Below are 25,503 nucleotides of genomic sequence, written 5' to 3' on the forward strand. Positions count from 1 at the left end.
AAAAATCTATATGAATTGCTTAAAATTACTCTTATTTTCTGAGTCTATATAAATAAGTACTTGTGATATCCAAATCCTGTTTGCTTTAGGTGACAGCTTAATCTCTTTTTTAAAATTTGGCTTTTATTAAGAAAGTATATTAATCTGTAGTAGCATCTAAATTTCTATAACATTGCAATGCTACATAAAATTCAGGTCAACAAAAATGTTCAAAAGTTTAGTTCAACATACAAGAGTGATACAAGAAGAATCACATTTATATTAATAAAAATGAGTTCTTAAAATCATTAAGTTTGAACTGTGGAGGAACTCTTAGAGACTTAATTATTTCCTTCTAAATTCCTCACTTTATGGAACAAGGAACTGAGACTCCAAAGGGTTAACATGCTTGCTAATAACTTAGCTGGTGGCTTACCAGGACCAGAACCCAGGTCTGGGGAACTGTTTCAACATTCATTTCATTATAATCTACCACTTCCGCGATCCACATATAAAATACAAAAGGATTTTTGACATGCTGATATTACACTCTTATGTTTATTTCTTATTGATTTTACTTCAGTTTAAAATACCAGGATAATTTAGGTATTTGATATTATAACTATAACCGTTTCACATAAGAATTACTAAAGCCATTATATCTTATCTAAAATAGTAGCAAAGTGACTTATCCCACCTGTTGTACATTTTAATTCTACCATTTGAATGTATCTTCCTTCCGTTTTTCAACCATGACATTTTGGGTGAGGGGATTCCTTCTGCCTGACATACAAATCGAGCAGTACCAGCTCGAGGCCTCGTTAAACTTTCTGGCCATTCGACAAATGAAGGAGGAGCTATTTTTAAAGAAAAAAGAAAATATTTTTGTGGTCCAAACAGGAATGATATAGAGTCAAGGAAGAGTACAGCAAGTGACGCAAGTCCCACCCCTGAAAATATTTGACATTCTGAGCTTCCTGTCTACACTCTACATTTATCTATCTCTCCAGATGTCTTTTCTCTGCATTGCTCAGTTAATGTCCACTTTCCCCAGGCTTTCCCCATTGACACCATCTATACAAACACACTAAAAATATGTGTGCCATAATCCTAACTTAACCAAGCCCAATATACAGCCACTTGTGAGTGCATGGAGACAATATATTAAAATCTTAGACTGGTCAATGGGTATATGAATTTGTAGGTGGGTGAGAAGGAAATTAAAAAGGAAGCTTAAATTAACTAAGAAGGACCATAATGTTATAAAAGCAAACAGGATGGTAACTTCAGAGTGATTCTAGTTATATTTTAACATAGGGCTTTAATTTCCTCCTAAAATTCATCACTGGTTTACAATTTTATATCAACACTACAAAATTAAAGAAAAGTGCAAGTAAGCTACGAGATAAAACAGCAAATGTTAAGATGTAAGATTCTCCTGATTGCAGAAGGAAAGAAAACATACCTAATACAGTTAAAGTTGCCATGGCAACTGTAAAGTTGCGTGTGCCCGGGGTAGTGGCCCGACAAACATATACTCCAGCGTGTTGCAGCCTGATGTCAGATATCATGAGATTACCATTTCCAAGTACCCGAGTATTGAAGACATCAATGGACTTGTGATCTATTTCAAAGAGAACAGTTTAGTTAAAACAATGTAACATGTGATCTAAAATTTGTCAAAAGATCACTATTCAAACAATCATTATCATAAAAAGTCTAAAATTTTCTATGCTAAAACTTTCCCTCTACACACTGAAATACAAGAAAGTTAAAAGCCACATAATTGCCAAACATGTGTGCTGTATATAAAATAAACATGTTATCAGTTTCACCCGTATGAACAAAGTTGAAGGAAAAGACTTTTTTTTTTTTTCCTAAGACTTACCAAGACGGCTCCAAGAAATGATTGGTTTGGGATTTCCTGTGGCCGCACATTCTAAAACAACAGTCTGATGAAGAGACGTTGTTATGTTCTGTGGACCTGCTATAATGGTTGGTGTGTGGAAGGATTTAGACTCCTTACCTTTGAGATGGAAAAGGCAGGATATAAGAAAAAATTATAAATAAGATATAATGAATGAAATGAGTTAAAATATCTATTCTGAAGTTTTTCACTTTTTTCTTTTTTAAAAAACAACTTTATTGAGATATAGCTCACCCATTTGAAGTATATAATTCAATGGTTTTTAGTACTTTCAGAGTTATACAACTATTACCATAATCAATTTTAAAACATTTTCAACACCCCAAAAAGAAACTCCATCCCATCAGCAATCACTCCCCAATCTCCTCTCCCCATAGCCTGACAACTACTTTGTGTCTCTGGATTTGCCTATTCCAGACATTTCAGAAAAAAGGAACCATACATTATGTGGTCTTTTGGGACTGGCTTTTCACTTAACATAATGTTCAAGGTTGATCTAAGCTGTAGCATGTACCAGTACTTCATTTCTTTTATTGAATAATAAAATAGATTAATACTTAATTAAATGGATAAGACACATTTTATTTATCCATTCACTGGTTGATGGACACTTAGGTTGTTTCCATATCATCCACTTTTAATTGAGGTTCAAACACTGACTTAATGCTTTCACTAATCTTGTTAGGAATTTATGTGACAGTGGGGAGAACAAAGAAGTGTGAGAGTGCTTTTGTCTTTATGCTTCATACCAAGAAGCTAATAGATACCACCTAAAATTAAAACATGGCATTAAAAATTTAATTTAAGTCTCAATGTTTCTGTGAAAAAATTTTTAGTCTTAAAGGATTTTTAGGAAGTAATATCTCTTGTGAAGAGTAAACACTCATGTGAAGTTCAACAATGTCTTTAGGTCTGGTTTTCTTCCACTACATTCAAGTAAATTTAATTATTTAAAAATAAAAAACTAGCATCTATGTATAATTCCATTTTAATAAAATAAATATTTCTTTCTTCATATCATCTCTCAAGCTAGTTTCCCTTCTAACTATATTTATGAACGGTAAAATATATGAAATTATGTTCACTTAATGTTAACAGTGATAATCTCTGGATATGGAACTAGGGACATTTTTAAAAATATATCTTTGTACTTTTTACACTGTTTAATGTAAAAAAAGTTATTTTACTTTTACAGACATTACTCTTTAAAATAAAACATGCATCATTTCTACAAATGCAAATTATAATTTTTCTTAAAACAACAAACAGAAAAACCCAAACTGGAAACAAATGTATTTTTATTGACAATGGACAATTTTAGTAGAAATAGATGATTATTATTCTTTTTTGAGATTTTCTGTATTTTATATTTTAAAAACAAAAATGAAGTATTTACAAAACAAAAATTCAATCTTTCTTAAAGATGTTGACATTGACATATAAAACAAGTTAGTTTGAGAAGAAGGTTGCTTAAATAGATAAAAATGATCATTTTCCAAATAGATTACAATAAAATTTAAATGTAATTGAAGTACTACTTTATGGCATACTATTATAGCCAGAGAAGGCAAATTAATAGCTGGTCCCATTAAAAACTGAAAAATCAACTTATGTGTGGTACCTGGAATCACCGTGAGCAAGGCCTCCATACTTTTACGTCTGTGGGCTACAGTAGCAGCAACACAACGGTAATTTCCAGCATCCTTTTGGTCAACGTCATAGATCTGCAATACTCCTGTTGGTAATGCAGTTACCCTGTCATGAGAGGAAAGATGATTAAACTCTCTGTAGTAGATTTTATATTTTATCTTAACATATATTTTATGATAAGAATTCATATACTCAATCTTTTAAAAATGCCAGATGCAATAATACTTTAAAGACTTTTAAAAATATTAGCTTGATTCAATTGTTTTCATTTGGGTTACTACAACTCTCTAAAACATAAGTAATTATGCTGTACCTCAGCAGTCCTGAACCTTTTTGGCACCAAGGATGGGTTTCGTGGAAGACAATTTTTTCCCCAGTCCCCCCAGGGATGATTCGAGCACGTTACATTTATTGTGTGCTTTATTTCTATTATTATTACATTGTAATATATAATTAAATAATTATACAACACACCATAATGCAAAATCAGTGGGAGCCCTGAGCTTGTTTTCCTGCAACTAGATGGACCCATCTGGGGATGGTGGGAGACAGTGACACCTGAAGTGTGTTGCTTATGTCCTGTCTACTCTGTAAGATGCAACTTAATTGTCACTTACCACTGATAGGGTTCTGATATGAGTCTGCAGGCAACTGATTTATTATGGTCTCTGTGGAGCCAAACCTCTCTGCTAATGATAATCTGTATTTGCAGCCGCTCCCCAGTACCAGCATCACCACATCGGCTCCACCTCATATCATCAGGCAGTAGATTCTCGTAAGGAACGTCCAACCTAGATCCCTCGCATGTGCAATTCACAGTAGGGTTTGCGCTCCTATGGGAATTTAATGCTGCTCAGGAGATGGAGCTCAGGCGGTAATGTGAGCGGCAGGGGAGCGGCTGTCAATACAGATGAAGCTTTGCCGCTCCCCTGCCGCTCACCTCCTGCTGTGCAGCCTGGTTCCTAACAGGCCACGGGCAGGTAACGGTCCATGGCCCGGGGGTTGGGGAGCCCCGCCTGTATGTGATTTGTGAAATCTATCAGTGTAATTTTACACAGAATCTCACTTGACATTATAGCTTACATTTAGCTAACTGGTGGTCTAGAGTTTAGTATGATATTTTTCAAATACCTGATTTTTTGCCTATTAATATCTATGTACTCTCCAAGATATATCTGAATGTAAGTTTTTTTTTTTTTTAAGCTCTTCCTTGAATAACTTTGTCCATCTTAGTTCTCTCTACCATTTCAGCAAGGGATTTTTGCCTCCTAAGGAACATTACTACTCATCAGGATTGGAATCAAACTTTTGAAGTTGCTGCCGAGTTGACCCCTAAACTCCGACTACCTTCAGAGCACTAGGTGTGTGTATGCGCGCAAGCGTGTGCACGTGTGTATGTATGTGTGTATGTAGTGTAGAGGGGGTTGGTGAGCAGAAGGCAGAGATGGAAGTGGGCAACCACCACTGCGTATATGGGAGACCCTTACACCAGCGTTACTATCCCCAGCACTGAACGTGTAATTCAGCTTCCTAAATCCTTGGGCTGCCATCCAGGTACTCAGGTGGTCCCATGATTGGAAAAGATGTTTGAGGAAAGGAACAAAGCACTAAGGTAGAGTACCTGAATTCTGATCTGAACCAAAAAAACCAGGAACTATGCCCCATGTACCAGAGACTGATGATCTAATTCTTTGCCTAAGTTTGAAGTGTCTTTAAGAAATTGATTATTGTTACCATAAACGAAAATAAGCTCCACAGTGGTCTTTCCCCATATACAGTTTTATGATGAAGTCCTTGTCATTCCTGTATCATATTCAAAGACAAAAGCTGTATTTACCTGTCCATAGTTACAGGTAGAGTTGTCCGATTTAATTCCCACGTTATGACTGCAGGAGGGTTTGATGAAATCTTGCATGCAAATCTAGCAACTCCACCTTCTTGGACCTCAGTAGAAATTGGCTGAACTTCAAATGCAGAAATAGCTATAAGATAAAGTTTGTCAAATTCAGAAAAAGTACCTGCACTACCATACTATACTTGGAAATAACATTATGCTAGATATTATTTATCAAACTTGAACTCCTGCCCAGACATAAGGCCAACTCAACTTAACAAGCACAAAGAGAAATTAAGGAATAATTTTAGAAATACCACTGGGCAGTTGTCCAGCTAAAGGAGTTTGGTCTTTCCCAAAATGAAATTCTCAAGAAACTCAGATCTATTTTGGCAAAAAATTAATATAACTGAAACAAAAATAAGCAATTACCAATGATATGTAATGATATACTAAGCTGTGTAGTACAAATCTCAAACACTATTGTATTTCAGAGGAGAGGGAAATCAATAAAGACAGATTAGTCAGGTAAAAACCTTTTACAGGGATTGGTTTTGAATTGAGGTTTGAAGAACCCTTTGGGTTTAGATGGAAGGAGAAAAAAAGGACATTCCAGGTTAAAGGAGCAACGTGAAGGCAAGCACAGAAGTAAGAAATGTGCAGCCTGCGTTCACAAGATTCTACGGTAACAGCCAGGACTAACTATTGTAGAATAAATCAGATAAAGGGTTCATGGAAAAGTGGAAGGAGAGTAGAGATAAAACAGATTTGTACCGTGGTACAAATTAAGGCATCACTGAAAAGTTTTGACCAAAGGAGTGTCATGAAAACAGTAGTGTCTGGGAAAAATTAATCAGGTATTGTTAGATAGGATGGATTGAAGAAAAAGAGCCTTACTTAAATCAAAAGACCAACAGGCTGTTTAAATCAAAATGAAAGAACTGGGTGGTGGCAGTGAGAATGGAGAGATTCTACAGGTATAATGAAAACTGAGACTTGGTTCTTATTAGACAGACATGTCACTCCATGTCTGGAATCAAATGAGGTTGGTATTGTTGGAGCAGAATGAGAGAGGAAAGAGTGAAGACAAATGATGTGTCTGATGAATAAAAAGGTACACAGACTCGAGAGACTACCTTTAGACTTAAATAAGTCTTAAGTGTTGATATTTTCTAGATAATTCTTCTTTAGTATTCTAGACAAGCCTCTAGGAACTGGTCATCATGTCCATGGTTTCACATTTTGATGGAGTCCAGACTCCAGGTAATAGTGTAGCTTGCCTTCCCTCTACTAAGTCTTCCAGGATATAAAGAAAGGGCCCCAATGATAGTCTTACTCCCCATCCTCAAACTCCAGTTCAAAAAATATATATGCCTTTACAATTTACCAATAAAATGAGAAATTCTGAAGAAAAATAGAAGGAATAAGGGCTAGATGCCTTATGCTTCATTAGACTGGGAAGGGTAAAAGGTCACAGAAGACTAACAAACTCTGCCTTGGACTTGACTTCATTAATCTGTAAATGAATCATGGGCCTTCAGAGGTATGGAACAAAGTCAGTGAATAAAAGTGAAAATATTCTTAGGAGTATCAACTTCCAAGAAGGGTGGAGTGGGGGTAAATTAATACTTTATTTATGTAGGTAACAGAAAATTCCTACTTCTTTAATAACACTAGTTTTCAAACTGCTGCTGTCAGTGGACCCACAAGGTCAAAAGCATTTTTATGATAATCATCCTTTGCCTTTTCCACTTTCATTTCTGTTGAGTATATAGTGTTTCCAGAAGCTACATGATGGATGACAAAGCAACAGACCTAATGCAGTGTGAGAATCCAGCTGTCTTCTATTAAGCTAACTAAAGAGATTTGGGCAAATGTAAAACAATGCCACTCCTCTCACTAAAATGTTTTGGAAAATAGTTATTTTTCATTAAATGTGTATGTTAATATATAATTGATCAATGTTTTAATTTCAAAATTAATGAATATTTTTAAAATTTCTAAGTTTCAATTTCTAATAATAAAGTATCAATAGATATAACCCATATAAATAAAAGCTCTTTGAGGTCCTCAAGAAGTTTTAAGCATATAAAGAGTGAGACTGGGCTTCCCTGGTGGCTCAGTGGTTGAGAGTCCGCCTGCCCATGCAGGGGACACGGATTCGTGCCCCAGTCCGGGAGGATCCCACATGCCGCGGAGCAGCTGGGCCTGTGAGCCATGGCCGCTGAGCCTGCGCGTCCGGAGCCTGTGCTCCGCAACGGGAGAGGCCACAACAGTGAGAGGCCCACGTACTGCAAAAAAAAAGACTGAGACTAAAATGTTTAAGAATCACTATTCAAGAACACCAAACTCTCAAAATCAATACAGTTTTTCTTTTTAATTGCTTCTGTAATCACTTTCTAGGATATTAATCTATTTACAAATAACAATGTAAGCTTATCTTTCATTTAATTAACTAAACTTTTGTCAAATATATTCATATTTCGGAGGAATTAAGACCTAAGTTTTGAAAAGTTTAATGCCTGCTTTATGAATTATTAATTGCTCTTGATTCCATATTTATTTTTTCCATGTGTGAGGACGTGACCTTTAGCTTTAGTTGTCATTGATAATCCCATCTATATTCAATTTACAGACTTCAAAGTGGGAATTTTTATCTTACTCTTTCCCAGCATTTACCTCCCCAGATTGAAATATCTAATATAGTTTAACTTTTCTTCATAAAGCAGTAGCTCCTCCAACCCCATCTATTTGAACAATTTCTTCTTCCATTATCCCATTACAATGAATCAAGCACCTAATTCAGTATGTTTTATCTGATACACATACATATGAGACATATCTCTATCTATCAGTATGCATCTCATATCTGACTTCTCTCCATCCCTAATAGTACTCTTTTTATTCAGGTCCTTATCACCTACTGCCCGGAAGTCTTGCTGGAGTGTCTTCGGTGAGATCTGTCCTGACAACAGAGTTACCTTCCAGAGTGATGGTCATAAAATACAAATTTGTGTTACTGATGAATTATTTAGTCCCTGCAAAACTCTGTCACTTTGTATTCAACCACTTGAAATTATGTTCCACAGACACAACTATTTCTAATTCTCTGAATATACCATATTTCACACTTCTGAGCATTTATATGAGCTTTCCGTCTCTTTCAAATATCCTAGGTCTCTTTGTCCAGCTGATGAAATCCTATCATCATTTAAAGCCTAGTTCTCTTGTCTGAACCTTTGGGAAGCTGTTCCTGACCTTTTTCTCTACTTCTGTAAAATGAAGACCTTTATTGCTACTTTTATCCCACAGTATTATAGTCACTTATTCACAAGTCTTTCTCCCATTCTACACTCTGAACTCAATGAGGCTGAGTAGTGGGTCATATTCTTTGCAGGATCCCTTAAGTCAATGAATGGCACAGACTCGGCACTAACACAATACTTGTTGAATTAAACTGAAATTTAAAAACTGTTTTCCAATTCTATTAGTTCTTTAAACAAAGTAACCAGAAATGTAGGGAGTTTCCCAGGTATAAATACCAAGGCTTGGGATGAGAAGAAAATAATGGTTTTTATTATTTTGTTTGCTATAACTCTAAACAGCCCCCCATACTTCAGTGTATTATTTTTAGAGACAAATATCTGTCCCTCCTCTCTTAAAGGATTTTTATAAAGATTAAATAAACCAACATAGTGAGGGCTTTTTATATATTATACAACTTTTTATCAGTGTTGTGATTACTGAGAACAATATAATCACTCTGTTGCCTTGAGTAATTTCCCTCCAACCACCTAGGCACTTAAGAGTTGTTTTCACTCTGAATCTCATCTAATCAACCAAACAATATGATGTCTCTGAATCACTACCTTTGAGCAATTCCCTCTCTTTCCCAGACAAATAAGTCTATGAAACCCCTAAGCGTTTTTTACTACAAAAACTAAACTAATTTTGCACTTTAGGTCAAATGGGCTAGAACTTTGGAGTCACAAAAGTCTGAGAACTAAAACATAAATGGATGTATCCTGTAATACAGCAAGGATATTTATTTACTTTTGGTGGTGCGTGTGTGTGTGTGTGTGTGTGTATGAAACAACTTTACTGAGATATAATTCACATTGCATGTGATTTACATTCCATAATTCACCCACTGAAAGTATAAAATTCGATGGATTTTAGTATATTCACAGAGCTTGTGACCATCCCCATAATCAATTCTAGAATATTTTCATCACTTCAGAAAGAAATCCCATATCCTTCAGTTATCACTCCCTAATCTTCCCACCCCCCTCCCCACCCCAAGGCAATCTTTAACCTAGTTTCTTTCCCCCTCCTTCCAGCTTTATTGAGATATAATTGATAAATAGCATTGTGTAAGATTAAGGTGTACAACACTGTGTAAGTCTGAGGTCTGATACATGTATATATTGGGAAATGACGACCACAAAAAGGTTAGTTAATACATCCATCAAGTAAGACTATTTCTTGATCCCACTCTGGTTTTCAGCAAGTTATGAAGCAAGTACTGTATAAAGATTTTTTTTTAAATCCTCAAAAACACCTTTATACTAACATGTCTAACTTCTTGGTCTCTTCTGAACCAACCTGCTGCCAAAATGATTTTGCCCAGAGAAGACCAAGCCAGATATTCCTTGGGATTTTCATCAGTACCTCTGAGACTGAAGAGAAAGAGGCAAACATGACTCAACCTTAAAAATAAGTTCCTTTTTTCCTTTTGTAACTCCTCCATCTGGGTGCCACCAGCTTCCTCTGCCTTCGCCTCTGGGAACCTGATATATCTGTGTTTTTTATTTCCCTCTCCTGCATATTTAAAATCTTCTTCTCCTGACCCCTTCCTTCAGCTTATAAAAGTGATTAAGGACTTCCCTGGTGGTCCAGTGGGTAAGACTCTGTGCTCCCAATGCAGAGGGGTCCTGGGTTCCATCCCTGGTGGGGAACTAGATCCCGCATGCGTGTCGCAACTAAGAGCCCACATGCCACAGGGAAGATCCCGTGTGCCGCAATTAAGACCCAGAGCAGAATGAATGAATGAATGAATGAATGAATGAATATTTTTTAAAAAAGTGATTCTCTCCCAAACTCAAAACACAAAGAGAACAAAACTCCAGGCCTCTCTTTACAACACAAATCCCTCGAGCAGCTACCCACTCTCTCTCTTCCCCATGGCATCAAAACTTCCCTAAAAAATAGTCAATTCTAGCTGCCTCCCCTTCTTTCTCTCTGATGCGATGCCTCAAACATCTGATCTGCCTTCTTCCCCTACTATTTTATTGAAACAGTGTCTATGACACTGCGCACTCCTATTTCTCTCACTCCCTCTGAGGCTCTCCTTCCTCCTCCTGCCCTCCCTTCTAGAGTTCTCTGTTCTTTTCTCTCTCCATATTCTCCTTGAGTGATCTCATCCACTTTCAGTTTTCAACTACATCCATCTGTTGCTTCGGAGTCCCCAGAATACATCTCCAGCTTAGATCACCACGCTCAGAGCTTCATACCCATGGCTCCTACGGTCTACTGGACTTCTTCACCTGCAAGTTATAAAACGTACTTCAAACTCATCGTGTCCCAAATGAAATCATCTTCTTTCCTCCCAGCCTGTATCTCTACCTCAGTCGGTCACACCACTGTGCAGCGACTCACCCTGCACTCTCTTCCATCAATCACCACTTTCCACTGATTTTAACTCCTAAACATATTATTAAACCCATTCCTGTATCCCTGTCCCAACATATCTCAATGGAATCACTATAACAGTCTCTTGTCTGGTCTCCCTGCTCTCATTTTCCCTCTTCCCCTTTCACAAACATCCTCCAGACATACAACAGTGTTTGATATGGGCTGCATTTGACTCGTAAGTGGCTTCCATCTATCAATTCAAATGCTCTTGTAAGTCAAACCATTACTGCTAAAACCACCATGAACAACACAATCTCACAAAGAATGTGATTCAATTTTAAATGCTGTCCAAAAGCATTGTCTTAGTCACCCTCCTTCTAAATCTTTAATCTGCTTAGCCTAATTACTAGAAAAACTGAATGTACGTATATATCTTTGTTACATCGAAAGGAACTGATATTTTTCTTTCTACTAACTATGTATTTTTAACTCTTTTTCACTGGGTACATTCTCAATAAAAGAGATTTGTCAGCAGGCTTTTAACAACCCCACCTCACCAAAGAAAGAAGTAGTTTGGCATCAATTACTCCCAAACTATTTACATGGTAAGCATGCAACAGTATTTAAATAGTCAGTGTAAAATAGTTATATAAAAAAGTGAATATTTATGCTATTAAAGGTATACATTATAACTATGACACAAAGAAGTTAATCTCCATGAGTCATATATTAACATCAATCCCACTATTTTATAATCAAACCATTCATTTAATGTGTAGTTAACCCTTGCTGACAGGCTTTGAATCAAGCAATTATTCATAAAATAATGGGCCAGATTAACTGTCTCCCTATTCCAGAAAAGGATTTTAATCACACTTATTTTAGAACAATTTTCGACTACAGTAATCTCTTCTAAATTCATTCCTGCAACAATTGTTTATTCAGTGCCTAGTATGTTCAAGATGTCAAGGATCCAATGATGAACAAAACTAACAGAGGCTCTACCCTCAGGGATCTTTGTCTAGCAATGGAGAAAGGCATTTAACTAAATGACTATGCAAGTATATAGTAATTTCAAACTGTGATAAATGCTATGAAGGAAAATTATGGAATATTATGAAAGCACAGAACAGAGGTTGTAATGATGACAGAAATAACTATAGGTTAACATATACTTTATTGCAAGGCAGCAAGTTAAGTACATTACATACTCTAGTTTATTTAATCCTCACAACTATTATTACCCTAGTTGTCAGTTCAGGAAACTGAGACGCAAGGAGATTAGCAACCTCCTTAAGGTTCTGCAGCCAGTGAGGTGAGGGTGTGATCTGAATCCAGGTAATCTCCAAAGATCCCATGTGAATTCTCTCAGTAAAAGCTTGAGATTCTCAAACTTTCTGTGGAAGGCAAAACTTACTGGTTCTACATCCAAGCAATTCTGCTGCTCAAAGAGAGGTTCATATGCACTGGCTTTCTAGCTGGGTAAGAATATGTGTTAAATTCCCAAATTTCCAAAACAAATAACACCTTTAAACTCTGGTGTACTAGGATTTTGAAACTATGGGTCTCATCTCAAGTAGTATTATTTCCATTTCTAGGAATCTGTTAAAGATAGGAAAGATAGATATATGCATGTAAATTGAATCAGTCTAAAATTTATTTAGGAATCAAGTATTTCTTTTTAAGTATTTTAGATCTTTTATTTATTACTTATTTTTGACTACGTTGGGTCTTCATTGCTGTGCACAGGCTTTCTCTAGTTGTGGTGAGCAGGGGCTACTCTTCATTGTGGTGCACGGGCTTCTCATTGCGGTGGCTTCTCTTGTTGCAGAGCACGGGCTCTAGGCGCACGGGCTTCAGTAGTTGTGGCAGGCGGGCTCAGTAGTTGTGGCTCGTGGGCTCTCGAGCGCAGGCTCAGTAATTGTGGCACATGAGCTTAGTTGCTCCACAGCATGTGGGATCTTCCCTGACCAGGGATCGAACCCGTGGAGGAATCAAGCATTTCTTTTAAATCTATTTTAAAAAAACTAGTTTACCTCATGGGAATATTAGCTATTCCTTTATTATTATTCTCCTAGTTCTAAGCCCATGTACATTTGATCATCAAACAGTCAAATACCTATACAGAGATACTGCTTAGAGGCAGGGAGACCTGTTAAGAGGCCATTAGAAAGAGAAGGAGAGACCAGCTGTGGGTTTCAATGATGGCAGAGATGACTGGAATGGAAGGCAGGGCACATACAAAAGATGCTGTGCATTGAACAACACGATGTGGCCACAAGGTGTTCAAGGGAAACAGGAGGAAAGGCCCGAGTGGTTCTGAGGTTTCCGGCCTACACACCTGGAAGGTTGGGGGATACTATGGTGCCTGAACAGAGAATGTAGGAAGAGAGATCGGATGGACTGATGAATCTGCATCACAGATCCTCATTTGATGAGAACGAAAAGAAACTGGCCATGCTAAGGAAGACTGGGAAACTATAAAATGAGGCCAGAGATTAATAATGTCAACAGTTTCAAATATCTATTCATCCTGATTTTTATTTTTATATTTTTTTAATTTTTAAAAATATTTATTATTTTTTTTGGCTGCATCAGGTCTTAGTTGCAGCACACAGAATCTTTTGTTGGGGCATGTGGGACCTTTCGTTGTGGCACACGGTCTCTTCGTTGCAGCTCTCGGGCTTATCTCTAGTTGTGGCGTGCAGGTTTTCTCTCTCTAGTTGTGGCGTGAGGGCTTCAAGGGCACGTGTGCTCTGTAGTTTGTGGCGTGTGGGCTCTCTCGTTGAGGCGTACGAGCTCAGTAATTGTGGTGCACGAGTTTAGCAGTTGTGGCGTGCGGGCTTAGTTGCCCCACAGCATGTCTGATCTTAGTTCCCTGACCAGGGATTGAACCCGCGTCCCCTGCATTGGAAGGTGGATTCCTTACCACTGGATTACCAGGAAAGTTCCCATCCTGATTTTTTTTTTTTTTTTTTTTGCGGTACGTGGGCCTCTCGCTGTTGTGGCCTCTCCCATTGCGGAGCACAGGCTCCGGATGCGCAGGCTCAGCGGCCATGGCTCACCGGCCCAGCCGCTCCGCGGCATGTGGGATCTTCCTGGACCGGGGCACAAACCCGCGTCCCCTGCATCAGCAGGCGGACTCTCAACCACTGCACCACCAGGGAAGCCCCCCATCCTGATTTTTAAACTAATGGTTCACATGTTAGGCTGTGGTTAAGATTTAAAGAAAGATATGCATGAGTTTTTATAATAGTGGCCTATAAAAATAACAATGTATAACATGTAAAATTAGTGGAGAAAAGGATTTCCTACTTTTGAGGCTCTGTTGCAATGAGATCAGGAGAAAGTGTTTACTGTTTTTCCAATCTTAACTTATTTTCATTTGTTGATGACAGAAATTAAGGCATTAGAAAACTGAGGTAAATGATATTAAAACTATGGTAAAATTTAATCTTAGCTGGTTTAAAGAAAATCAGGAAAAAGTCCAGTACAATACAGGGCATAATTTATGGAGGTGGGGCAGCAGCATAGCCTTGAGGTTAAGAGTGCAGATATTAAAGTCTAAAGATCTGGGTTAGAATCACAGCTTTGCATGCATGAGCTGTGTGCCCCTGAGAAGTTACCCAACTCCATGCCTCAGTATTCCCCAGTAAAATGGGGATAATAATAATACTTTATAAGAATATTTTGAGAATAACATTAAATTATATATACATAAACGTGTGTACACACACACACACAATAATATAAGCAGGTACTAAGGCACTGCTTGGCACCTAGTAAACTCCTAGCAGTGGTACCGGAAGTAGTTAATAGTTATAGGATATCTTGCTATGAATACACTGGTTTTGCTTTCAGAACGATAACTTAAAGAAAGTCAAACAAAGGATGTTAGTGACCACTATACAATAAAAATAAATGTTAAAGCCCTAACAAAGGTAGAGGTACTCTAAGATTTTAAAGTTTCTTTTTTTTCTACTAAGCCAGACTATGTAGCTTTTACATAAAGGTACATAAAGTGTAGAGAAACAGGGACTTCCCTGGTGGTCCAGTGGTTAACAATCTGCCTTCCAATGCAGGGGACGCAGTTCAATGCATGGTCGGGGCAACTAAGCCCGTGCGCCGCAACTAGAGAGCCTGCATGCCGCAGCTACAAAACCCATGTACTCTGGAGCCCGTGTGCCACAACGAGAGAGAAGCCCAAGTGCCACGATGAAAGGTCCCATGAGACGCAACGGAGATCCTGCATGCCGCAACTAAGACCCAATGCAGCCTAAATAAATAAATACAATTTTTTTAAATGTAGAGAAACAGAAATAATTTTCCCATTTTTAACGTGAATAGATAAATTATTTGAAGAGGATAAAATCCCCTACTTCAATGATGAAATAATAAGGGGCTAGATTACAAGAGGATCTCTAGCTGTGGAATTATGTATTTTGTACTTATATTTTTTCCTACAAAACAACATAATTAAGAAAAATTAATGACATTTAAAAATAAATTTTATATGCCTTATGGGGTATAGACTGAAGGAAGAGTCTGCATAAATTTTCTACCATTGCTCCACTACCTGATAAAATCCCTCATCCTGGGACTTCCCTGGCAGTCCAGTGGTAAAGACTCCGTGCTTCCACCGCAGGGGGCATAGGTTTGATTTCTGGTCAGGGAACTAAGATCCCACATGCTGCGCAACGAGGCCAAAAAAAAAAAATCCTTCATCCTTAATTTTTGTCTGCCTTTTTAGTACTTTGAGCTTATCATTCTTCGGGTAGCTATCACCCATGATCTATGGATGCTTGATTCCCTCCCCAGTCAGTGCCTTCAATGTGAAAAATGATGAGAAAAAAAACATCTGAATAAAACCCACTTTTCAATAAAAAAATTAATTACTTAAAAATTTGCATCAAAACTTAGAAACTTCAGAAAAGCATGTACAAATATGATATATCATGACAGTCTTAAACTTTGTTTCTCGGCAAGTATTTGTTTTGCTATTTTAATTTTTTTAAGTGTGGTGTGAAACTGAGTAAATGAATACATCCTTTACAATGAGTCTTAAGTCCCCCCTAAAACTTTAGACAAACTATTTTCGGCATTATCAAAACATTCCGTACTTATTTACAAGGAAAAACATCTTGTATTCTTATGCAAATCTTGATTTCTCCTTGATGTCGACTTCATTTCTGCCAGTTAGGTATGATTTTACAGGTCTACAGCCTTCTTGTGAAACCTGACCTCTTTCTTCCCTCCCCAGTCAGTGCTAACATAAACCAAGAGCCCCACAAGAAGTCATTAAAGCAGTGCTGTTAAGAGGCCAGAACTCTATAAAATAGGCAAGAAACAAGATCTCAAGAAACATGCACCCGTCCTCAGAAACAACCTTGCAAACACAATAAACGTAAGTGCCTATTTTATTTGTGACTTCCTCCTCTTCACCTGTCTACTTAATCATTTGCTTCTATGATTTACAGTCAGAAAAAAAAAAGGATCAAAACGCTAAGAGGAAAAAAAATGCTAAGAAGAAAATGTTCTCCCAACTTTTATTTGATCAGAAACCAACATATTAATGTTTCCACCTTGGAAATGTATGACTGTAATATTAAACTAATGCGCCATTCATGCTTCTTAAAAGTTGCAATGTATAAAATACTTGATACATGTTGATGTTAAAACCAACTAAAAATTATGAATACACAATCTGAAATGACAAGCCATCCAGTAATTTAAAATAAGTTCACAAACTATTCCCTAATGTAAGAAAACATAATTTTCTTTTGTAAATTACATTTAAAATATTCTTTCACTAAACAGAAAAAACTTCAGTTGGTGAGAACCTGAACGCAGGGTTTACACTGGTGGTCTTAATGCTGCGCATCAGCCAGGGGATCTGGAGGCCTCAGCTGGTCAAGGGCTATACCATTTGCTACCACCCCACCCCTCCTGGGGGAGTCCTAAGTAGCCAGTAGTCATGTTCCAATACTTCTGTGCTGTTTCCATGGCTCTAAGTCACCAATCAGTAGCTCTGGAGAAATCTACAAATACCTCATCAAGGAAACGAGATTTCTATCTCAAACACTCAAATGTCCACAATTTCAGAGTTAGTTATGGAGTTTTATGTATATTAGCTTAAAGTTTATTTCTATGAAACTGGTCTTTCAAATCATGCATTTGTCTACTCCAGGATTTACTAATCAAAACACAGTTATAACTTGTTACCTCATCAGGTTCAATTCACTTTGAGTCTTCAAACTTGAAGACTGACCTGCAACTAACAGGAAGTAAACAAGAGACCTGATCCAGCATTTAATCAAACCAGGGTAACTGATGCTTTACTTACTGAGATAAAAATCAACCAAGGTACAAGTTTCAATCAGAAGTTGAAAACTTACTATAGCCTTAAGACTAGGCAAGAAGCTATCTGAACTTTTTAAAAGTTATTTTACAGAAAACAATTCATCTGTTTAATAAAAATAATGTAATGCGATCATTACATCTTGCATATCGACTTGTTTTTTAAAATCCATACTGAGTATGCAACAGCTATTGTATAAGTGGTTTATTATCTGACTTCTGGTGAATTTAGTATCCTGCTTGAATCTATGGCAATTCTGACAACCAGGTGCTAAGAGGTATACATTTGCTTTTCAAAGGAAATGTTTAAATCAAAATGTTTCCAAATAAAGATAAACAAAATGAAGGCTGGAAACTTTGTAACAAAGTTGGGAACAGGGACTTTCAGAAATAGCTGCTATATGCAAACTTCCCACAGACTAGTTTATTTTTCTGTCTATTCCTACCGTATTCATATTGAAAGATACCTTTAATAACATCTGAGAATTCTTTGCTTCTTTGATATTTTATCAAGCCTATCCTGGCAAATGCCAGACTTGGCACTCCCCAAACTCAATTTCTTTGTCTGGAAAGAATGACACAAAGCTCTTCAAGTCCCCAATGTCATCTGGGCCACTCAGTGCTGTTCAACAATTCTCTTAACTCATATTAAGAATTGGTTTCAGGGGCTTCCCTGGTGGCGCAGTGGTTGAGAGTCCGCCTGCCGATGCGGGGGACGCGGGTTCGTGCCCTGGTCCGGGAAGATCCCACATGCCGCGAGGTGGCTGGGCCCGTAAGCCATGGCCGCTGAGCCTGCACGTCCAGAGCCTGTGCTCCACAACGGGAGAGGCCACAACAGTGAGAGGTCCGCGTACCGCAAAAGCTTAACCTAAACTGTAAATTACCTGAGTTTAGAGACATGTCTTACTCGTCTGTATATTGCTCGAACAGTGGCCTGTATACAACAGGCACTTGATACAAAGGTTTCTTAAGTAAACTCAGTGACCCACATCACCACCTACCCCTTAATTACATCAAAAAAACTCTGCCTCTTATCTCCCTGAGAAGATTAACGTAATTTTGGCTATATCACTCCTTACTGTATAACCCAGAGCAAGTTTTTTTTTTTTTGCCTCACCAGGCAGCTTGCACGTGCAGCCTGTTCCCCGACCATGGATTGAACCTGGGCCCACATCAGTGAAAGCGCTAAGTCCTAACCACTGGACTGCCAGGGAATTCCCTACTTATTCTTCATAAACCCATTCTGTTATGTCAAATAGGATTCTTAAAAGAGTTTTTATGAATTCATCAGGTATTGAGTGTAAAGCGCTTAGGACAGTGCCTGTAACATTAAAAGCACCTTGACCTACACCTAATACCTTATGTAAAAATTAACTCAAAATGGGTCACAGAACTAAATGTGAAACACAAAACTATAAAACCTTTAGAAGAAAACATAGAAAAATCTTTGTGACCTGGGTTAGGCAAAGAGTTCTTAGATAGGACATAAAAAACACAATCTGTCAAGGAAAAAAATTATAAATTGGCTTCCATCAAAACAAAAAAACTTCTGCTCTTGAAAAGAAAAACTGCTAAGAGAATGAAAAGACAAGCCATAAACTGATGAGGATGTGGGGTACCTGGAACTCTCAAACACTGCCGATGGGAATGCAAATTGGTACAGTCACTTTGGCAAATAACTTGGCAATTTCTTATAAAATTATATACACACTTACTGCATTCTCACCTTAAATATTTACTCAATAGAAATGAAAATTTATGTTCATGCAAAAACCTGTACGAGAAAATGGATCAAAGCTGCATTCACATAATTGCCCCAAACATAAATAACCGAAATGTCCTTCAACTTCAACTGGTGAATGGACAAACTGCAGTAAATCTATACTATGGAGCCCTACTCAGCAGTAAAAAGGAAAGTACTGAAACACTCAACAACATATTCAATAGTTAAATCTCAAGGCACTGTGCTAAGTGGAAGAAGCAAGACCCGAAAGGTAACATAATGTATAATCTCATTTATATGATATGCTGGAAAATGCAAAATACAGTGGCTTCTAGGAGTCAGGAGGAGGGAAGGGTATGACGACATAGGCAACATGAGAGAAGGTTTGGGGCAATGAAACCAGTCCGTATCCTGAGCTTGGTGAAGGTTACACAACTGTGCATATGCTAAAACTCATAGAACCGTGGACCCAAATAATTTTCACTGTATGTAAATTAAAAAATAAATTTCAAACAGGCTATGTTCCTTATAAAACAGAGAGACTTTTAATTTTCTCATCACTCTTAATAAAGAATTATAAATTAAGCAAGTTGACAGTACACATCAATTTTAAATGCCAAGTCCTGCAGACCATCTTCACTTCTTCTGTGAGGATGCACCTGATTTTCCCAAATAAAACTACAGAACTCTTACACACTCCCAGGAGCTTAGAGTATCCTGTTTGTCTCACTGTTTTATAAGCTCTACTTTCTGCTTCCATCACAAGGCAGAATCTGTCTTTTCATCTTCATATTCCTGACATAACACCATAGATACAAAAGGCCCTGATAAACACACGAATAAAATATGTCCTAGGGTACATATACATTCAGTTCGGTCATCACCCCCTTCATCTGGAGTGCATTCAGTATAATGTGCACACAATAATAATCTGAAGGACTAACATGGTGAACCTAAGTTTACATTATCTTTAGAATACTATACATGAAAAGTATATAGAAAAATATGTATCCTAATAACTAGAAATGAATCTATGTTCCTGAGGAACAGAACGAATAAGGAACCTACAGTCCTCCTATCCCTTCACCTACTGAAGTGGTGGGAGAGCAGTCACACCTCTGCTGAGAGGCCAGAAGAGTGGGGAGTCAGTAAGGCAATACACACACACACACACACACACACACACACACACACAGGCATACACCTGAACAACCAGCCTTTTCCGAGCAGCCCAGCCCAGCTCCCTGCCTCTTGATGTCAGCAGCACACTGCAGGACTGCAGCTCCTGCACAGACCTTTTTCACAGGCTGATGACCCAGCATATCCTGCAGACACTTGTCAGCTCTAGGCCCCCTGGCATTCTGAGCCCATCTTGGAGAATCTCATAGTATTCAACCTGACACAGATGCCATCAGGCCAGGCTTGAAATTGTTTAGAATTTGGTCCTGGAACAAACTGGTTTGATCCAAGGTATCTCACACGAGAAACAGATTTTCTAGATTAGCTACAGGGTTTTGGAATTCTTGTTTGACCAAGACAGCTGAACATCTGAGACCTCCTTCAGTATTAAACTGTCCCACTGCATGCTAAAATAAAGGTGTGTTGTTCTGCACACGCATCTGTGCCACATTTGCACTTCCACTCTCCTAAAGCAAAGGTGAAAAGAGTTATTTGAATGAAGATTTTCAATGTTGAAGTCACAACCACTTCTGGCATCTTCACCTACAGCTAATATACAGTTCTCTTTAGCTGCACCTGGACTTATGTTCTGCTGAATTGATGGTGTTTCCCCCTAAAGAGATCAGCAGTAAGTAGAGAATAACAGGCCATTAGGGTGGCTTCTCAGGACCGAATCATAAAGAACACCATAAGCAGATGTGGAAATGTGATGCTATAAGAGAAAGAGTTTGTCTTGGTAGGAATTTAACGAAGAGATTAGGAAGAAGGAAAAATCACACATCTAAGCAAATAAATCGGAGCATGCTGTCGACAGGAAAAATCCAAGGAAATAAAAACAGTTTTCTATAATTGTTTAACCATCATAAAATTACTACCAACATTCCTTGTCTTCCATTCTAGAACTGATAAAATGAAAATAAACCACTATTCACTTTGCCTTTCACATTTCCCAACTGTTACTTAATCTTGAGTGAGAAAAAACTTTTTTTTAAATTATCAGTCTCCATATGGTACTCTCATAATCTAGACAGAATCCTGTTAGTTTGGGAGTAAAGTCTGATCTCACTTTAAAAGACAACCCCAACTGGGATTTTCCTCTTCTCAAATTATCTGTCTTCCCAGCAACAGTGTGTGGTCACAGAAGTGTATGAGACATGCTAATGCATTTATCAAGTGATTATTCTTGGCCCCTCTGCTGGCAAAAACAAGCAGGAAATGGTACAGAAAAAACATGCATAGTAAGCCACATTAACCAGCTTCAAAGCCATTCAACTTGTGTGGCTCGTATGAATTCAAGGGGAAGAGAAAAAGTGCTGTTGCTTTGTCTTCTCCGATACCACTTCCCCTTCAGCGTTTGCCAAGTGATTGCCTTATATTGCCTAATCCAAGAAATGCCTTTCTTATGCCTTGTTGTCATTCCATAAAGAATTAGTTCTGCTTAATAGCTCAACTGTGCAGGAAGAACATTCCATGCAATTTTACACTTTGCATCAGTCAGAGAAACAGAAGGATCAAAAAAGCATTAAGAAGAGTGAGGTTTTGTAACAAAATTCATGTCACTTAGCAACTTCATCTGTTTACAAATTTACAATGGGGAAAAAAATCACAAAGTCCACCAAAATTAAAGGAAAAATATTCCTACTAGGGCTAGTTTTGCTTTTCCAAGTGATTATCTAAAGGACATTTACAACAATTCAAGAACTGCAGTGTATTAAATTATTTGTTGATAAACCTTACAATATTCTTTTCCACTGTTGTTTTATATGTTGCTTTCTCAGATTATAAAAGGCCTGGTTTTCCTTTCTCTTTCACATAATAAACTGGCACTCAGTGGATATTTAGTAAATGCCTGTTTAACAATACAATATGCCTGTTTAACAATACAATTCATTAAAGTTTACATAATCATAATTTATTAGATTAATCAAATGGTCTACATACGAAACTCAATTCATAAGCCGGGAATCAATCACTATGAAATGTCTGGGTATCTCTTTCATTTTCTAAGAGCTGTTAAAGACGAAGCCTATTTAGCTGATAACAGAAAAAAATGTATACACACACATCAGATGATCTTGTTAAAGTGAATTCATAAAATGGACCCTGAGTTCTAAGCTACCTGTGTATAACAAAATGGAGTCTTTGTTTTTATTATTTTTTTTTATTTTGGCTGCGCCAGGTCTTAGTTGCAGCATGCATGTGGGACCTAGTTCTCTGACCAGGGATCGAACCCCAGTCCCCTGCATTGGGAGCACGGAGTCTTACCCACTGGACCACCAGAGAAGTCCCCACAATGGAGTCTTTTAATGACACAGTAGCTCACTTTTTTATTAGGCTTGACCACACAGTACTAAAAGGGAGAGAAGAGAGAATTAATCTACTATACATTTTATATACATCAACTCAATAGTCAGGAAAACCTTAACAGATAAGTAATATTACTTCTACATACAAGTAGAGAAATATCTTCTGAGAGGTTAATCCACTTGCTCAGGGTCACAGAATTAGTAAATAGTGGAGACATGAGTCAAAATGGTGTTTTTTGGTTTTTTTTAATTACACCCAGCCTGCAGCCCGAGAGACATAAGGAGTCCACACAAGGAGTCCACCATAGCACTTCAGAGAAGTAACACAAATCTGGCCTTGTGAGTCTATTCCCCAGTAGGAAACAGACATTGATGCACAGAAGACAAGCAGTTTCCCTTCCTCCAATTTGTTCTCCTTGAAAACTTCCTAGAAATAACAGCAAAAACATATTTCCCCAACCTTTCAGTTGATTGGCTATTACATCACTCTCAGAATCATCAGTGAGGACGTTTAGGACCTTCTGTCAGCAATTCTTTCTCCCTCTACTTACTTTTCAGCAACATCAATTTAATTGTACAATTATTTATCCTACTTTCCACATTATTCTCCAATACAGACTTATCTTGTCTATTCCAAGTAAATCCACTTGCCATTCTTTAAAGAACACTCAGAATCTAAGAACATTACACTGTTAAAGCCCTCCATAAAAGTACAACCCTGGGCCTCCCTGGTGGCGCAGTGGTTGAGAGTCTGCCTGCCGATGCAGGGGACACGGGTTCGTGCCCCGGTCCGGGAAGATCCCACATGCCGCGGAGCGGCTGGGCCCGTGAGCCGTGGCCGTTGAGCCTGCGCGTCCGGAGCCTGTGCTCCGCAACGGGAGAGGCCACAACAGTGAGAGGCCCGCGTACCGCAAAAAAAAAAAAAAAAAAAAAAAAGTACAACCCACAGGATGCTCTAACATCCCCCAGCCATCAAATCAAGATTGAGAATCAGGGAAGGCTTTGAAGAGGAGGTGACGTGTGGTTGAGGGTTGAAGACCTAGCAAGCAGCAAGGGATTATCAAGAGTAGTCCCAGCGAAGGGTAGAGAGTAGGCAAAGGCACAGAGCAACAAGAGAGCATAACGCATTCAGAGAACAGAAATTCCATGCGATAGGAACTTAAGGCGTGAAGAAGAGTCAGAGGGTGAGGTAGGGTGGAGATATGGAGCGACAGAGTAGTAAAGGATGTAGATGCCGAGCAGGGGGGACCAGATAATGAAGAACCTTGCCAATTTATGCTCTAATGCTTTGCTACTCAAAGTGTGGTCCTTGGAAAAGCCTTAGAATTTGTTTGAAATACAGAATATGAAGCCCCACCTCAGACCTACCAAATGCCAATCAGCATTTTTTAAAGATGCTCAGGTGACTTACATGCACTTTAAAATTTGAGAAGCACGGCTCTAAGCATTTGGGTTGCATTTTGAAGGCAACTGGAAGCCACTGAAATATTCTAAGCAAAAGATATACACGATTGGATTTGAAAGCAATATGGGAAATTAACTATGAGTAGCCAAAAATGCAATGTGGTCTTTTTATGGTGTACTTCCTATTGGATTCTGATGTTTGAGAATGATTGTTTCATAAAAATGCTTCCCACTTTTCTACTCTCTTTTTCTATGTTTGCCAAGAGCTGGGGAGTGAGGGAGATAAGGGAGAGGCTGGTGAAAGAACACAAACTTTCAGCTATACAATTAATAAGGTCTGAAGATCTAATTTAGAACATGGTGGCTCTAGTTAGTAACACTAAGCTGTATAACTGAAATTTGCTAAGAGGGGAGAACTTAATGTTCTCACACACACACACAAAAGATAAATATGTGAGGTGATAGAGGTGTTAATTAACTAGATGAAGGGAGTTCTTTCATAATGTACATCAAATCACCATGACATACACTTTAGATATCTTACAATTTATATGTCAATTATACCTCAATAAAGCTGAAATGTTTTGAGAAGTGCTTCCTTACCTATACAGAGGCTCCCAATGATAGAAGGAACATTTAACGTTATCTCAAACACCGAGAATGCACCTTCTTTAGGACAAAAGCACCATATCCATGTCTAACCATATCCAACTAGTGATTTAAATCAAGTTTATGCAACTATGCTCCCTAAACAGTTTCTTTAACTCAAACTCTTATCTGGCCTGTTAACAGTCTTTGAATTATTTGGGTAGGGGAGATACAGTCTGTATTTGCTGTTCACAAACCATTTTTTAAATGAAGAAAGCATACATTCTTTCAGAGTATTTTTTTGTTAATTATATGCAACCTTAAGCTAAGAAGAATAAAAGCACAGAATTCTGGACCACAATCATATGGAAATCCCTTATAATATGTTCAATAAGCCAACTCAAAACAATGCATAGTTTATAGAAATGGGGTCAAAGAAACTTGCAGCTCATATCTCATCTGTTGTCAAGTGTCACATTCATTCCAGCAAAGTTAACTGATAAAAATCTGCTTTTAAATGCCTGTTATTGACAGTGGAGAGAGCCAGAGAGCCCAATTTCTTCTTTGATGGCTTACAGTGAATGTCACAGAGAAGATTTTGTACTTAAACATGACCCTGCTGAAAAAGACAATAAAACTGATTTTCTTAATAACAACAGGAAAAATGTAGTTATATGTGTCTGACTAGGCAATGCATCTTTTATAGAGACAGAAAAATTATGATACTGCTACCCACATTCAGTCCTCACAGCCCTCTGGTCCAAGACTGATATCCCAATAGGACCGTGACCCTGATATAAATACAACCACATTCAGAGCCAATTGTAAAGCTGGATTCCCCAACTTGGTGTGGAGTGCTATTCATAGCCTAATGCAAATTTTCCACGTGGCTTAATAGAAACACTGAGTTGCTTTTAAAGAA

At 37.9% G+C, this 25,503-nt stretch overlaps 1 protein-coding gene across 1 annotated transcript in view; it reads right to left on the reverse strand.

Annotated features, from left to right (window-relative positions):
• Positions 1-25,503, reverse strand: part of PRTG (protogenin) — a 128,814-nt gene that overhangs the window by 67,533 nt on the left and 35,778 nt on the right. Inside the window, exons 3-7 of the mRNA XM_029238541.1 lie at positions 5,394-5,538; positions 3,528-3,661; positions 1,868-2,005; positions 1,445-1,603; positions 677-836 (exon numbers count right to left, since the gene is read on the reverse strand). Coding sequence (XP_029094374.1) covers positions 677-836; positions 1,445-1,603; positions 1,868-2,005; positions 3,528-3,661; positions 5,394-5,538 — 736 coding nt within the window. The remainder of the gene's footprint in view (positions 1-676; positions 837-1,444; positions 1,604-1,867; positions 2,006-3,527; positions 3,662-5,393; positions 5,539-25,503) is intronic.

Source organism: Monodon monoceros, unplaced genomic scaffold, assembly GCF_005190385.1.
Source record: "Monodon monoceros isolate NGI ecotype Baffin Bay Population unplaced genomic scaffold, NGI_Narwhal_1 Super_Scaffold_21, whole genome shotgun sequence".
Classification (NCBI taxonomy): domain Eukaryota; kingdom Metazoa; phylum Chordata; class Mammalia; order Artiodactyla; family Monodontidae; genus Monodon; species Monodon monoceros.